Source organism: Cetorhinus maximus, unplaced genomic scaffold, assembly GCF_964194155.1.
Source record: "Cetorhinus maximus unplaced genomic scaffold, sCetMax3.hap1.1 HAP1_SCAFFOLD_870, whole genome shotgun sequence".
Taxonomy (NCBI): Eukaryota; Metazoa; Chordata; class Chondrichthyes; order Lamniformes; family Cetorhinidae; genus Cetorhinus; species Cetorhinus maximus.
This window is the reverse complement of record NW_027596812.1, coordinates 60,717-75,275: the sequence shown is the minus strand read 5'-3', so window position 1 is coordinate 75,275 and position 14,559 is coordinate 60,717. Positions and strand designations below refer to the sequence as shown.

The window sequence follows — 14,559 nt, the reverse complement described above, 5'->3', positions numbered from 1 at the left end:
ACGCACAAAAGCACAGATAGGTGATGAAACTGAACTGAATGAATTTTAGTCATTTGTGGAGCCAACACGAGGAAAAAGTGACCATGAAAACTATTGGATTGTAAAACCTAACTGAGTCATTGATGTCCATCAGGGTAGGGAAGCTGCCACCCAATATTGACCTACAATAAGACTGTGGCCTCAACAGAAGCAGATAGACAGGTAGAAGGTTTCGGGCTGTGGCGTGGGAATGATACTGAAGGAGAGGGGTCTTATGCATTGACATGTCGACAAGAACTTAGACATGACCTCCTAAAACTGTGTCTTCCACCCACTTTAAAGACAATAACAGCAGGTGCATGTGGAAAACTTCATGTTCATTTCAAGTCACACACACCATCCTGACTTGGACTCTCTGTTTCTTCATCATTGCTGGGCGAAAATCCTGCAATCCCTTACCTAACAGCATTGTCAAAGTGCCTTCAGCACAAGGACTGCTGTGGACAAAGAAGGCCCAGAATCAATTTCGTGTGGAGCAGGTTGGATTTCACGGGATGTGGCCATTGCTGGCGAGGCCAGCATTTATTGCCCATCACTAATTGCCTTTGAGAAGGTGGTGGTGAGCCACCTTCTTGAGCTACTGCAGTCTATGTAGTGTAGGCACACCACACTGCTGCTGGAAAGGAGTTCCAGGATTTTGATCAGCTGATAGTGAAGGAACGGTGATATAGTTCCACGTCAAGATGGTGAGTGGCTTAGAGGGAAAATTGCAGGTGGTGGTGTTCCATGAGTCTGCTGGCCTTGTCCTTCTAGGTGATAAAAGTCGTGTGTTTGAAGGTGCTGTCGAACAAAACTTAGCGAGTTGCTGCAGTGCATCTCATAGATGATACACATTGTTGCCACTCTGCAATGGTGGTGGAGGGAGTGGATATTTAAGCTGGTCGGTGGAGTGTCAATCACGCAGGCTGCTTTGTCCTGGATGTTGCCAAGCTTCTCGAGTGTAACTGGAGCTGCACTCATCCGCTATATTTGCTGGCCTTGCTGGCAAAAGCCTACACACCAAGAATTAATTTGAAAAACTAAATGGAAATGAATTAAAAGCCTTTACTGAAATTATTGCTCTGAAGAGAATACTTGTTTACTTTGTAGGGGCTGTGTCTGTTTAGCAACCGAACATCCCAGAGGAATCTATCTCCCCTGGCAGTGCACACATTGGGAATTTTGAGGCTTAACTGGGCAGAAAACTACACAGAAGATTCTCCCCCATCCACATTCCTTTTCAAACTGATACAACAATGAAGATCCACTCAGGAGGCCAGGGACAGGCAAAGGCATCCAACTCCAATCCTGAGGCAAATACTGGAAATATTATGTTGTTTATGTGCAGAGAGAACCGAAAAAGAATTCCATTCTGTTGAGTTTTTGCCAGGATGCAGGAAAACACTTACCTGCAGCTGCTCATTAATGGTGGCCAGCCCTCCCACAAATCCCCGCGCCCCAGAAACCGCTCTATCCAACTCGCTCCTTTCTCCAGGCTTTTAGAGTGCGCATGCTCCCCAGGGCCAGCCGCGGGGCATTCTGGGCGGCTCCTTTGTTGTGAGTCGGACTCGGTGGAAATTGGAGAAGAAACCGGAAAGCGGCGGCGAGGATGGGGGAGGCGCTGCAGCATCGCTTTGATGGGCAGCCCAGCCCGGGGAGATCACCGCACGGCCGCCGGGCCCGGCCGCTCTCATTCGGCCTCTGAGAGCCGCACTCGCTGTTCCTGAGGCTGCGCTCGCCCTCCGCTCAGTTTCTCCATTGAATCCTGTTTCTCTCCTTGTTTCTCCGAACTCAGATTCACCGCCTCATTTTCTTTTCTTCCTCTGAGCCCCTGAACTCCATCTGACAGGGTCATGTTGGAGAGCGGGCATTGACTGTCCTGGGAAACAACAGCAAGAGGAGCTCAGAGGCCGGAGGAGCAAAGGAGCAGCGAGTTCAGTCACCAATCGGGGGGGGATTGAGGACTGGATCCTGAGTCAATCAAATCAGGGGAGTCGGAGTGAACCCCTGGGGAATCATTCATCTCTGAAAAATTAAATGAGTATCTCTTTAATCAAAAATACAATTTAACATTTATCAGTTTAATTTTTAAAAATTCTTTGTTATCTCAATCCTAGGACATCGCTGCAGGAATTCCTCAGGACAGTATCCTGGGCCCAACCATCTTCAGCTGCTTTATCAATAACCTTTTTTCCATCATAAGTCAGACTTGGGAATATATTGCCGTTCCTTCATTGTCGCTGGGTCAAAATCCTGGAACTCCCTTCCTAACAGCGCCGACACCACATGAACTACAGCAGTTCAAGGAAGTGAACAGGAAGATTTGCTGACAGGAAACTCAAACCAAAAATCACGTCAAAATCTGACAGATTCACTCAATACATCAGGTGCTGGATATCATTGAACCTTTAATGTAGAAGGAGAAATGTTTTAACCAATTGCACAGCGTGAAAAAACATCTAATCATTCACAACGGGGATAAACTGTGTACGAGGTTTGGTCTGACCATCCAACATGGACAGCCACGAGGACACCGGCACCATGGAGAAACCGTGGAAATGTGGGGACTGTGGGAAGGGATTTGGTTCCCCGTCAAAGCTGGAAATTCATCAACGCAGTCACACTGGGGAGAGGCCATTCACCTGCTCCGTGTGTGGGAAGGGATTCACTAGTTCATCCAACCTTCTGAGACACCAGCACATTCACACTGAGCAGAGTTCAGTCATCTGCTCCGTGTGTGGGAAGGCAATCGGTCATTCATCAAACTTTCTGAGGCACCAGCAAACTCACAGTGGAGAGAGGCCGTTCACCTGCTCTGTGTGCGGGAAGGGATTCACTCAGTCATCCTACCTGCTGACACACCAGCGCATTCACATGAGGGAGAGACCGTTCATCTGCTCCTTGTGTGGAGAGGGATTTAACCAATTATCCAGGCTTCTGAATCACCAGAGAATTCACACTGGGGAGAGCCCATACACCTGCTTTATCTGTGGCAAGGGATTTCATCGGCCTTCCAAACTACTGACACACCAGCGAATTCACACTGGGGAGAGGCCATTCACCTGCTCCATGTGTGGGAAGGGATACACCAATTCATCTGACCTGTTGACACATCAGCGAGTTCACACTGGCGAGAGGCCATTCACATGTTCCGTGTGTGGAAAAGGATTCATTCGGTCATCCCACCTTCTGACACATCAACTTGTTCATACTGATCAGAGACCTTTTAAATGTTCTGAGTGTGAGAAGACCTTCAAAAGTGAAAAGGATCTGCTGACACACCAACGAGTTCACACTGGGGAGAGGCCATTCACCTGCTTTGTGTGTGGGAAGGGATTCACTCAGTCATCCACCCTGCTGACACATCAGCGAGTTCACAAGTGACTATGGGGATTGAAATCTGTGGTTACTGTGGCTGTTAATCCTGTTCAGGATTGAATTCTTTCATTCTGGCAGATGGAGTTTGTTTCTGCTGAAATATAATTGTGCAAAGATGAGTGGCAGCTCAGAAGACTGGACAGAATTTAAAAAAAGAAGAGGATGACTGAAAGATTAATAAAGAGGGAAAAATTCGAATATGAGAGAAAGCTAGTTAGAAATATAAAGACAGATAGTAAGAGTAAATATTGATATTTAAAAATGAAAAGTTAACAAAGTGAAGGTTGCTCCTATAGAAAGTGAATCAGGGGAGTTATTAATGGAAAATAAGGAGATGGCAGATTAATTGAAGAGGTATTTTGCATCGTCTTCACTATAGAGGGTACAAGTAACTTGCCAGAAATGGCTGTAAATCAGGAATTGGAAGGGAGGGAGGAACTCAAGAAAATTATAATCACCAGGGAAGTGGTATTGAGCAAATCGTTGGAGCTGCGGGCTGACAAGTCCCCCTGTCCTGATGGATCCTGGGGTCTTAAAAGAAGTGGCTAGTGAGATAGTTGATGCATTGGTTTTAATTTTCCAAAATTCATTAGATTTGGAGAAGGTTCCATCAGATAGGAAAAGAGAAAATGTAACTCCTTTATTCAAAAAGGGAGGGAGACAGAGAGCAGAAAACTATAGGCCAGTTACTTAACTTCTGTCATAGGGAAAATGTTAGAAGCATTATAACAGGGCACTTAGATAAATTCAAGGTAATCAGGCAGAGTCAACAAGGTTTTGTGAGAGGGAAATCATGTTTAACCAATTTATTGGGGCTCTTTGAAGAAGTAATAGGTGCCGTGGATAAAGGAGAACTGGTGGATGTACTGTACCTATATTTCCAGAAGGCATTTGATAAGGTGCCTCATTAAAGGTTATTGCGGAAAATGAAATCTCATGGTGTAGGGGGTAACATATTGACATGAATAGAAGATTAGCTAGCTAACAGGAAGAAGAGAGTAGGCATAAATGGGTCTTTTTCTGATTAGCAGGATGTGATGAGTGGTGTGCCACAAGGATCAGTGCTGGGACCTCAACTCTTTACAATTTATATAAATGATCTGGATGAAGGAACCGATGGTACGGTTGTTAAATTTGCTGATGACACACAGGTAGGAAAATAAATTGTGAAGAGGACATAAGGAGGCTAAAAAAGGATCCAAACAGGTTAGGTGAGTGAGCAAAGATCTGGCAAATGGAATATAATGTGGGAAAATGTGACAATGTCCATTTTGGCAGGAAGAATAAAAAAAGGAGCATATTATTCAAATGGTGAGAGATTGCAGAGCTCTGAGATTCAGAAGGATCTGGGTGCCCTGGTGCATGAATCGCAAAATATTAGCATGCAGGTGCAACAAGCAAAACTGAAAGAATGTTATCGTTCATTGTGAGGGGAATTGAATACAAGAGTAGGGAGGTTATGCTTCAGTTATACAGGGCACTGGTGAGCCCACATCTGGAGTACTGTGTGTAGTATTGGTCACCTTATTTAAGGAAGGATGTAAATGCATTGGAAGCAGTTCAGCGAAGGTTTAGTAGATCAATACCAGGAATAGGCAGGTTGTCTTATGAGGAAAGGTTGGACAGACTAGCTTGTATCTGTTGGAGTTTAGACGGGTAAGAGGCAACTTGATTGAAACACATAAGCTTATGAGGGGCCTTGTCAAGGTGGATGTGGAAAGGATGTTTTCTCTTCTGAGAGAATCTTGAACTAGGGGACACTGCTTAAGGGGTCGCCCATTTAAGAAAGAGATGAGGAATTTTTTTTTCTCCATAGGGTTGTGAGACTTTGGAATTCTCTTCCTCAAAAGGCAGTTGAGGCAGAGTCTTTGAATATCTTTAAGGCAGAGATAGATAGATTCTTGATAAGCAAGGGGTGAAAGGTTATCGGGGTAGGCAGGAATGTATAGTTGAGATTACAATCAGATCAGCCATGATCTTATTGAATGGCGGAACAAGCCTGAGGGGCCGAGTGGCCTACTCCTGCTCCTAATTCGTATGTTCGTATATAAGTTAATAAACCATATCAATGGGCTGCTGTTTAATATTCTGGATAAATGTCACATAGCATGTCAAACTTTGTTTTTCACACATTGTTGTACAATTTTGTCTTTCCCACCTGAGTGTTTAACATCACCTGGCTGGAGCTCAGAAAGGACAATCTGAGGGAGGATCATTCGGCAGGAACAGAAGTTTATCCTGGTCACAGTCCTTCAGGGTCACACTGAGAGGGACAAATGACACTTTGGTCTTTCTCATCTCTCTTCACTGACAGCAAAACCCACATGTGGGTGAGTCCTGAGGTGTGTAAGAAATGTGTCACAGCCACTTCTATGCAGTACATACAGCCTAAAGATGACCAAGTTCAGACTGTGTGGAGTCCAAGGCCACATAGAAAAGTGGATGGAAAAATATAAACTCCCTGTAAATCTAACCCTCTGATTTCTGTTTGGAACCATCGTGGTTCAAAGCTCCTAGGCACAGAGCAGAAGGTTCCTTTACAACTGTGGTTGTTCAACCTGAGTCAGGCAGTCTGGGAATGTGCTTTTAAATCAGAGATTGATGTAAAACTGTGCTCTGTTCCTGACTGAAACTGAAATGGCAGGAATAAGTCTCCAGTTTAAAAATGACTGTGGTGATTATTCTGAAGTTTTTAAGGTTTATTAATGACAGTCCTGAGTCCACTACTTTAAACCAATGTCAACAACAACTTGTGTTGACATAGCACCTTTAAAAAGTGAGACATAGTTAAAAATAAATAATGTAAAGTCTGCATTGAAATAACACATGGAGGAATTCACATGATCCTTTTAACTACTGGGACAATTATACAACAGACATCTGATCTCCAGATAAAGAAGGACCTGCACCGTGTTTTCAAGAATTCCCTGTTATATTGATGTGTGTGTGTTAGATCCTAGGATTTTGTTGTAGTCTTCCTCAGTATTAACTGTACTTCCCAATTTGGTAATCAATTAATTCATGTTAGGGGGAAATAAAGGAATACAGTAATGGTCAAGGGACTTGACTTAAAATATCCCAGCATGCAAAACCACAATTGCTAAGTAGTTAACATTTAAAGTTCAGGCTGGGACAGAGAGAATGCTGAACCTTGCACATTCCTTGCGAGCATCAGCAAGGCCATATTGGACGAAGAAGAATGTAAATATGATAGATTGGGAGTTTTGGGAGCTAGACTGGAGTCAGAGGATGGCAATAACAGATTAAGTGTGCTCTTCAACAGATAGGGGAAGGACAGATGGTTCCAGCTTAGATAGGAAGGCAGGTCTCTGCCTGGGTGAAGGTGGGGTCAGATAATGCATGTACTTTTGTACTAGAGACTTGTCTGTTTAACGTAAACCTATATGTTGACGAGATCGAAATCTGGAAATTGTTCTTGAACGTGACCAATAATGTATAAATATGATGAACACTTGTAGTTTAGCAGAGTACTTTCTCATGCTACATTGAGATGGTGCCCTCCTTGCAATTGCTCGAATAAACAATCGTAACCTGTACCTGAGTCTCCTGTGGTCCGTTCATCAAAGACACCACAACAATTCATAAATAAATCAGTTCATCACTTCCTCGTGTCATTGTACACTCTGCTACTGAATTAAAGATTTAATGAATTGTGCAACAAAGTTTTGTTAACTGGGAATTCTTATCTGTGATTTACTGAAATTCTGCTCCCAAATTTTAAAATTGGGTTTCTGATTTCTGAGTCCAAATTGTTTATGTAAATTGTGAGTAACAGTGGCCCCAGCATTGCTTCCTGTGGAGCATCAATTCCCATCTTTTACCAGTCTGAGTCACTTTGCTTAACCTCTGCTTTCTGTTTTCTGTTTTGTAACCAGCTTGTTATCCATAACAGTGTGTACAACCTACAGGGTAACCAAGATCAGGCTGTGTGGTGTGAAGGTCCAGGCAGCAGAATGGATGGAAAGATGGCTACAAAACAGTATTCAGAGTGTTAGATTTACAGGGAGTTTGGAGCCATCATTTCATCCATTCTGCTCTGTGGCCTGACCTTCACCCAGACCATCAATATAAGGGGGTTTATCTGTAATACCAATAGGAAAGTAGGGGCTGAAATTATGCAAAGATGGCCTGTATTGTCTAAAATCTCCCACCAGGGCTGATCACCAGGGTGGCCATAGACCGCTCAATATCTATTGATGGCTTAACTTTTTGTTGTTGCTTCTGTTCAAGATGTTGTCCATTATAGATTAAGGTTCAGAGAAAGTGCTGGAATTAGATAGTCAAAACTGCTTTGAGTCCCTGGAGCGTAATGTTTACTTGAATTTCTATAACATTTTGGTCCTTACAGACACTGATACTTTATCCCCAGTCCTAGTCAGTAGTCGGGTTGGCGATGTGAGGCAAAACCTGGTCCACCTGATCGATAGGAAGTGTATCCATGTGGGTTTGTGTGTGTGTGTGTCAAACCAAGTGGATGTCCTTTGTAACAACATGAAGAGTTTTTTTTTCCAGATCCCTTCCTTTCCTCTCACTATTATCCTCAGTTAGTTTAGAAAATCCTTCTGTACATCATCTTCCAACATGCTACTGTCTCCACTAAATACTTCCATCAGTCATACTAGCAATGGGATCACTGATATCACAGGAATCAGTTCTGAAATACTGTCACTCTGATTTTAAGTCTTCCTGGAGTAAGACATTGATCCAGATCTTCCCACCTAACACCAATCCATATTCCCATCTGAGTTCCAGATTTTAATGTGATTGTCCCATATGTTTAGCATCTGTTCATCTGTGAGAGATGATGGGAATGCAGCCTCAGAACTTTGGTGAGATCAGATGAGATGATCTGCTGCACTCCATCTGATGGCTGAACAAGCCGATACTGTAAAGGCAAAAGTGCCCCGTATGAAGGTATTCCTTACTCCTGTTGTGGGATGATCTCTGCTGACACCTTGATTGTCTGTGTTGGAGTTTCTGAAACCACATGTCGCTGTGGTGGTGAACTCCTGCAAACAGCTGGTGTTTCCAATTGCATCAATCATCAGTTAGCTTCCCACTTGTCATGATTAATATCGAGGGCTTTCATGTCTCATCTTTGAAGCTTTGATGTGATTGTGCACTATAGAAAACATATCTAACTCCTTTAAACCTGTTTCAGCACATTCCCTTCATACATATTACAACAGATTGTCTTTGAGATCAGTTTTTCCTTTACATTCCGTGTTGTTCTGAATGATGACAGTATTAATCATCTCCCTAACCTGTCCTAAACCCTCCTGCCTGCTCATTTATTGAAACCAAGGACTCCCCTTGTTGTGGTGACATTCCCTGTCTGCCCAGTTATTCCTTTAAGTTTGTGCCTCGTTTCACCATGTTCCCAAATTTCAGTAATAAATGTTGAAATGTTTGCTCCACACCCACAGGGTTTCATCTGTTTAAAGTCACAAACAGAGAAGTCCAGCTATCTCCTGGAGTTTGAGACAAATCAGTTTTCAAAATGATGCAGAGTTTCAGCCAATGAGGGAGATCCGCGCTCAACCCCGCCCCTCATTCACTCCGATTGGTTGGAGGGCCAACCACACCCCCTTGATCCTGCAGTCCCGCCCCCATCCACCAATGGTCCGGAGCTGCCGTCAATCACCTGGACATTGTGACGTTTGCATGTGCAGTGTGGCTGCTGGAGCTGGACATCAGAGCGCAGGTGCAGTCCCGCCTCGAGTTTGGAGCATGCGCAGTGTGAGTGAGGGCGAAAGAAAGCTGCTTGTTTGTTAGGTCCGCAGCCGGTAAGATAAAGGGCGGAATTGAGGGAGAGATGCAGCCGGCCGGTGGACGGGCAGGTTTCGTAAACACCTTGAGCCGTTCTGAAGCCAGAATAACAAGCTACCGGTTCCTCGCTGGTATCTGTGGGCGGCAGTTCCCCCGATCCGCGTCCCTAGGTGAGAGACCCGGGTTAACGGCCGCCATCTTGTGCAGCAGGGCGCATGCGCGATCGTCCCTGTCAGCAGGAGGAGATGATATTGTGTATTTCTATCCTGGACTGACAGGGATGGATTTTGGAAACTCCTTTTACAGGGGATTAGAAGGGGAAGATTTACACACAGCAAACTCAAATCAAGAGAAATGTTTTTCCCTTCTCAGTTTCTGTCCTGGATTTATAGTGACGGTTATTGTAAACTTACAGGGCACTGGAAGTGGAGGATTGACAGACGGGAAACTGAATCCAAACATCACATCAACATCTGACAGAGTCGCTTGATTAATCCGGACCTGAATATCATCAAAGTTTGAATGTGGAAGTGAAACAGTTTGTCTGTAGGCAAAGGTTTCAGGTAAGTATGAGAATAATGAACTGGGGGAAAGCCAATTTCCGTGAGGTAAGAATGGATCTGACCCAGTTAAGTTAGAATCAAAGGTTGGCAGGTGAAACTGGAACTGAAAAATTGGCAGCCTTTGAAAAAGAGGTAGTTTAGACACAGTCAAGGTTTATTCCCGCAAGGCAAAAGATAGGGGCAAGAAGTCCAGAGCTCTCACGATGACAAAAACGAGAGAGATTAAGATGAAGAAGAAAAAATGTGCTTCTTGCAGATGTCAGGTGTAAAATAGAACCAAGCTGAATAAAAGAAGTTCAAAGCAGAATTGGAAAAGCAATTAAGAGAAGCAAAGAGAGAGTATGAAAAGAGATTGGCAGGTAACTTAAAAATTAAAATGTCTTCTGTAGGCATACAACTAGGTAAAGGGTGATAAAGGTATGGGTGGGGCTGATTAGGGACCACAAAGGGGATTTACACATAGAGGCAAGGGGCATAGCTGAGGTATTAAACTAACAATTTGCACCTGCCTTTACCAAAGAAAAAGACATTGCACAGGTCCAGATGAAAAAGGAGATAGTTGAGACCCTTGAAGGGTTTAAAATTGATGAGATATTGGATAAGCTGTCTGTATTGAAAGATAGACAAGGTACCAGGATGGTTTCCATCCACAGATACTGAGGGACCGGAATCTCAGGAGGCTTCACACCGCTGGCTGCTCGTGAGGAAGTGATCTCCGATCAGATTAATGTGCTTCTGCTGTAAGTATTTAATAAAGTGTCCGAACCTCTCATTGTGCTTCCTGTCCAATATCCCCCTTGCCATGGATCTTCCAATTTACCAACTGGGGGAAAAAAATGGCTGTTCACTGATTGGTCTCGATGGCGGCTGGTTTATCCAGAATGCCCTGTGGGTCAGAAAGTCCCCTATCAATGAGAACAGGAACCCAGAGCGCCACCGTGGGGACCGGGCTGTGCTCTGAGGCAGGGGCACAGCTGGGCGATGTTACTGAGGTGGAAATGGGTGGTTTTAGTGATTTGTAGTCAGTAGCTCGGCTTGGGCTGAAATTTGACAACAAGATTGTGAATAGTCTGGTTCAGCCTCAGAGAGCTGCAAGAGGGATGGAGTCGGTGGTTAGGGAGTGGAGACAATGGCTTTCATCTTCCCAACATTTCAATGGAGGAACTTTCTGCTCATCCATTACTGGATGTCAGACAAGTTAGGACAGTGTGTGAGTTGGAGGTGATGGTGTTCATTGACACGTGTTACTTTCATACTTCTAGGTAGTGGATGTTGAGGGTTTGGGATATTCTGCCAAAGTTCTGGTTGAGCTGAAGATGTATTAAACACATCTTCACCCCTTGCACCTCCCACCTCTCTCTTTCATCCCATGGAGGCCAGAGTCTTGTGTAGACCCAGACCAGGTGGCAGGTTCCATTCCCTGAAGGACATTAGTGAACCAGTTGGGTTTTTATGACAATCCGGCAGTTTTCATGGTCACTTTTCCCTGGTGCCGGCCCCACAAATTACCAGATTCATGCAGCTCAATTTCACAACCTGCATTTGTGTTTTTGTGGATTCTCTCTCACAACTTTTTTTCTGTTTTAAATCAATTTCACAGGGTATTAGAAGGGGAGGATTTGCAGTCGGGAAACAGAAACAAAACATCACAGCAGAATCTGACATTCGCCCTGAATATCATTTGATTTTGAACATGGAAGGAGAAAGTACCGTTCACAGTGGAGAGAAATCGTACATGTGTCCTGTGTGTGGACGAGGCTTCAACCGATCATCTGGCCTGTCAAGACACAAGTGCAGCCACATCGGGGAGAAACCATGGAAATGTGGGGACTGTGGGAAGGGATTCAGATTCCCGTCAGAGCTGGAAGAGCATCGGCGCAGTCACACTGGGGAGAGGCCGTTCACTTGCTCAACGTGTGGGAAGGGATTTACTCTTTCAAGCTACCTGCTGAGCCACCAGCGAGTTCACAGTGAAGAGAGACCTTTTAAATGCCCAGACTGTGGGAAGTGCTTTAAAAGTTCCTGCGAGCTGATGTCCCATCAACGTGTTCACACTGACGAGAGACCATTTAAATGCTCTCACTGCGGTACTGGGTTCAGGCGATCATCTCAACTCACTGTACACCAGCGAATTCACACTGGGGAGAGGCCGTTCACCTGCCCCCAGTGTGGGAAGGGATTCACTCAGTCATCCCACCTGCTGACACACCAGCAAGTTCACACGGGGGAGAGACCTTTCATCTGCTCTGAGTGTGGGAAGGGATTCACTGCCTCATCCTACCTGCTGAGACACCAGCGAGTTCACACTGGGGAGAAGCCATTCATCTGCCCCCAGTGTGGGAAGGGATTCACTCAGTTATTTAGCTTGCTGAGACACCAGCGAGTTCACACTGGGGAGAAGCCATTCACCTGCCCCCAGTGTGGGAAGGGATTCACTCAGTTATCTAGCCTGCTGACACATCAGCAAATTCACACTGGGGAGAGGCCATTCATCTGCCCTCAGTGTGGGAAGAGATTCACTACCTCATCCAATCTGCTGGCACACCAACGAATTCACACTGGGGAGAGGCCGTTCACTTGCCCCCAGTGTGGGAAGGCATTTATTCATCCATCCCACCTGCTGACACACCAACGAATTCACACTGGGGAGAGGCCATTCACCTGCCCTCAGTGTGGGAAGGGACTCACTACCTCATCCAACCTGCTGACACACCAGCGAGTTCACAAGTAACTAAAGTGGTGGGATTTTGCTGTTAATCACATCCAGGACTGAACCATGTTCATTGGGATCTGTTTCTGCTGATGTTAATAAACTACAGACCACTTTGGGGGGCGAATATTCTGGATAAATATCAAATAAATTAGTTTTGTGTTAAAAGGCACAATGTGTTGAACCTTTTTAAAATCTCTAACACAAGTTCATTCCTTTTGAAATGCTCTCCCTCCATCCTCACCCCCAACCACTGGTGTGAGGGTCTCATGGAGCTTCTTTGTCACTAAGATTGAGACAATCGGATGAGCTGCCTCTGCTGCTTCCCTCCTTTCCACTCGCCCTCCCTAAAGTTCCCCAATACCTGAGCCCTGAACTCACATATTTCTGTAGTTTCCCTTCCATCCCCCCTCATGCCCTCTCAGAGCTCATCTTGTCCATGAAATTCATCTCTTGCTCAATTGACCCTACACCCACTAAACTACTGATCACGTTGGGGGATGATAGGAAACTTGGAAGCATTGTAAACTTTGAGAAGCACAATGTTGAACTTCAAAAGGACGGAGGCAAGTTTGTGGAGTGGACAGATAGGTGGCAGATGATGTTCGTTGCGGAGAAGTGTGAGGTGATTTTTGTTTTTATTCATTCACGGGATGTGGGCTTCGCTGGCTGGGCCATCATTTATTGCCCATCCCTAGTTGCTCTTCAGAAGGTGGTGGTGAGCTGCCTTCTTGAACCGCTGCACTTCATGTGAAGTAGGTACACCCACTGTGCTGTTAGGAAAGGAGTTCCAGGATCTTGAACCAGCGAAAGTGAAGGAACGGTGATATATTTCCAAGTCAGGATGGTGAGTGACTTGGAGGGGAACTTTCAACTGGTGGCGTTCCCATCTATCTGCTGCCCTTGTCCTTCTAGATGGTAGTGGTCGTGGGTTTGTAAGGTGCTGCCGAAGGACCCTTGGTGAATTCCTGCAGTGCATCTTGTAGATGATACACACTGCTGCAACTGTGTGTTGGTGGTGGAGGGAGTGAATGTTTGTGGATGTGATGCCAATCAAGCAGGCTGCTTTGTCCTGGACAGTGTCAAGCTTCTTGAGTGTTGTGGGAGCTGCACTCATCTACGCAAGTGGGGAGTATTCCATCACACTCCTGACTTGTACCTTTTAGATGGTGGACAGGCTTTGGGGAGTCGGGAGGTGAGTTACTCCTCGCATGATTCCTAGCCTCTGTCCTGCTATTGTAGCCACAGCATTTCTATGGCTAGTCCGGTTAAGTTTCTGGTCAATGGTAACTCACAGAATGTTGATAGTGGGGGATTCAATGATGGCAATGCCGTTGAACATCAAGGGGAACTGGTTGAATTGTCTCTTGTTGGAGATGGTCACTACCTGGCACTTGTGTGACGTGAATGTTACTTGCCACTTGTCAGCCTAAGCCTGGATATTATCCAGGCCTTGTTGAATTTGGACATGGACTGCTTGAGTATCCGAAGAATCGCGGAACAATGTGCAAACATCAGCGAACATCCCTACTTCTGACCTTATGATGGAAGGAAGGTCCATTGATGAAGTAGCTGAAGATTGTTGGGCTGAGGACACTACCTTAAGGAACTCCTGCAGTGATGTCCTGGAGCTGAGACGACTGACCTCCAACAACCACAACCATCTTCCTTTGTGCTAGCTATGACTCCAACCAGCGGAGAGTTTTCCTTATGATTCCCATTGACTTCAGTTTTGCTAGGGCTCCTTGATGCTGCACTCGGTCAAATGCGGCCTTGATGTCAAGGGCAATCACTCTCACCTCACCATGGGAGTTCAGCTCTCTTGTCCATGTTTGAACTAAGGCTGTAATGAGGTCAGGAGCTGAGTGACCCTGGTGGAACCCAAATTGGACGTCAATGAGTAGGTTATTGCCAAGCAAGTACCGCTTGATAGCAATATCGATGACCCCTCCCCATTACTTTACTGAAGATCGAGAGTAGGCTGATGGGGCAGTAATTGTCCGGGTTGGACTTGTCCTGCTTTTTATGCACAGGACATACTGGAGCAATTTTCCACATAGCCGGGTAGATGCCAGTGTGTACTGGAGCAGCTTGGTAAGA

General features: G+C 45.2%; 1 protein-coding gene across 1 annotated transcript in view; it reads left to right on the top strand.

The window, feature by feature from the left end:
- Positions 1-12,624, top strand: part of LOC144674964 (uncharacterized) — a 60,201-nt gene extending 47,577 nt beyond the window's left edge. Inside the window, exons 2-3 of the mRNA XM_078536054.1 lie at positions 2,793-3,357; positions 11,458-12,624. Coding sequence (XP_078392180.1) covers positions 2,793-3,357; positions 11,458-12,480 — 1,588 coding nt within the window. The 3' untranslated portion in view covers positions 12,481-12,624. The remainder of the gene's footprint in view (positions 1-2,792; positions 3,358-11,457) is intronic.
- The last annotated feature ends 1,935 nt before the right edge of the window (positions 12,625-14,559 follow it).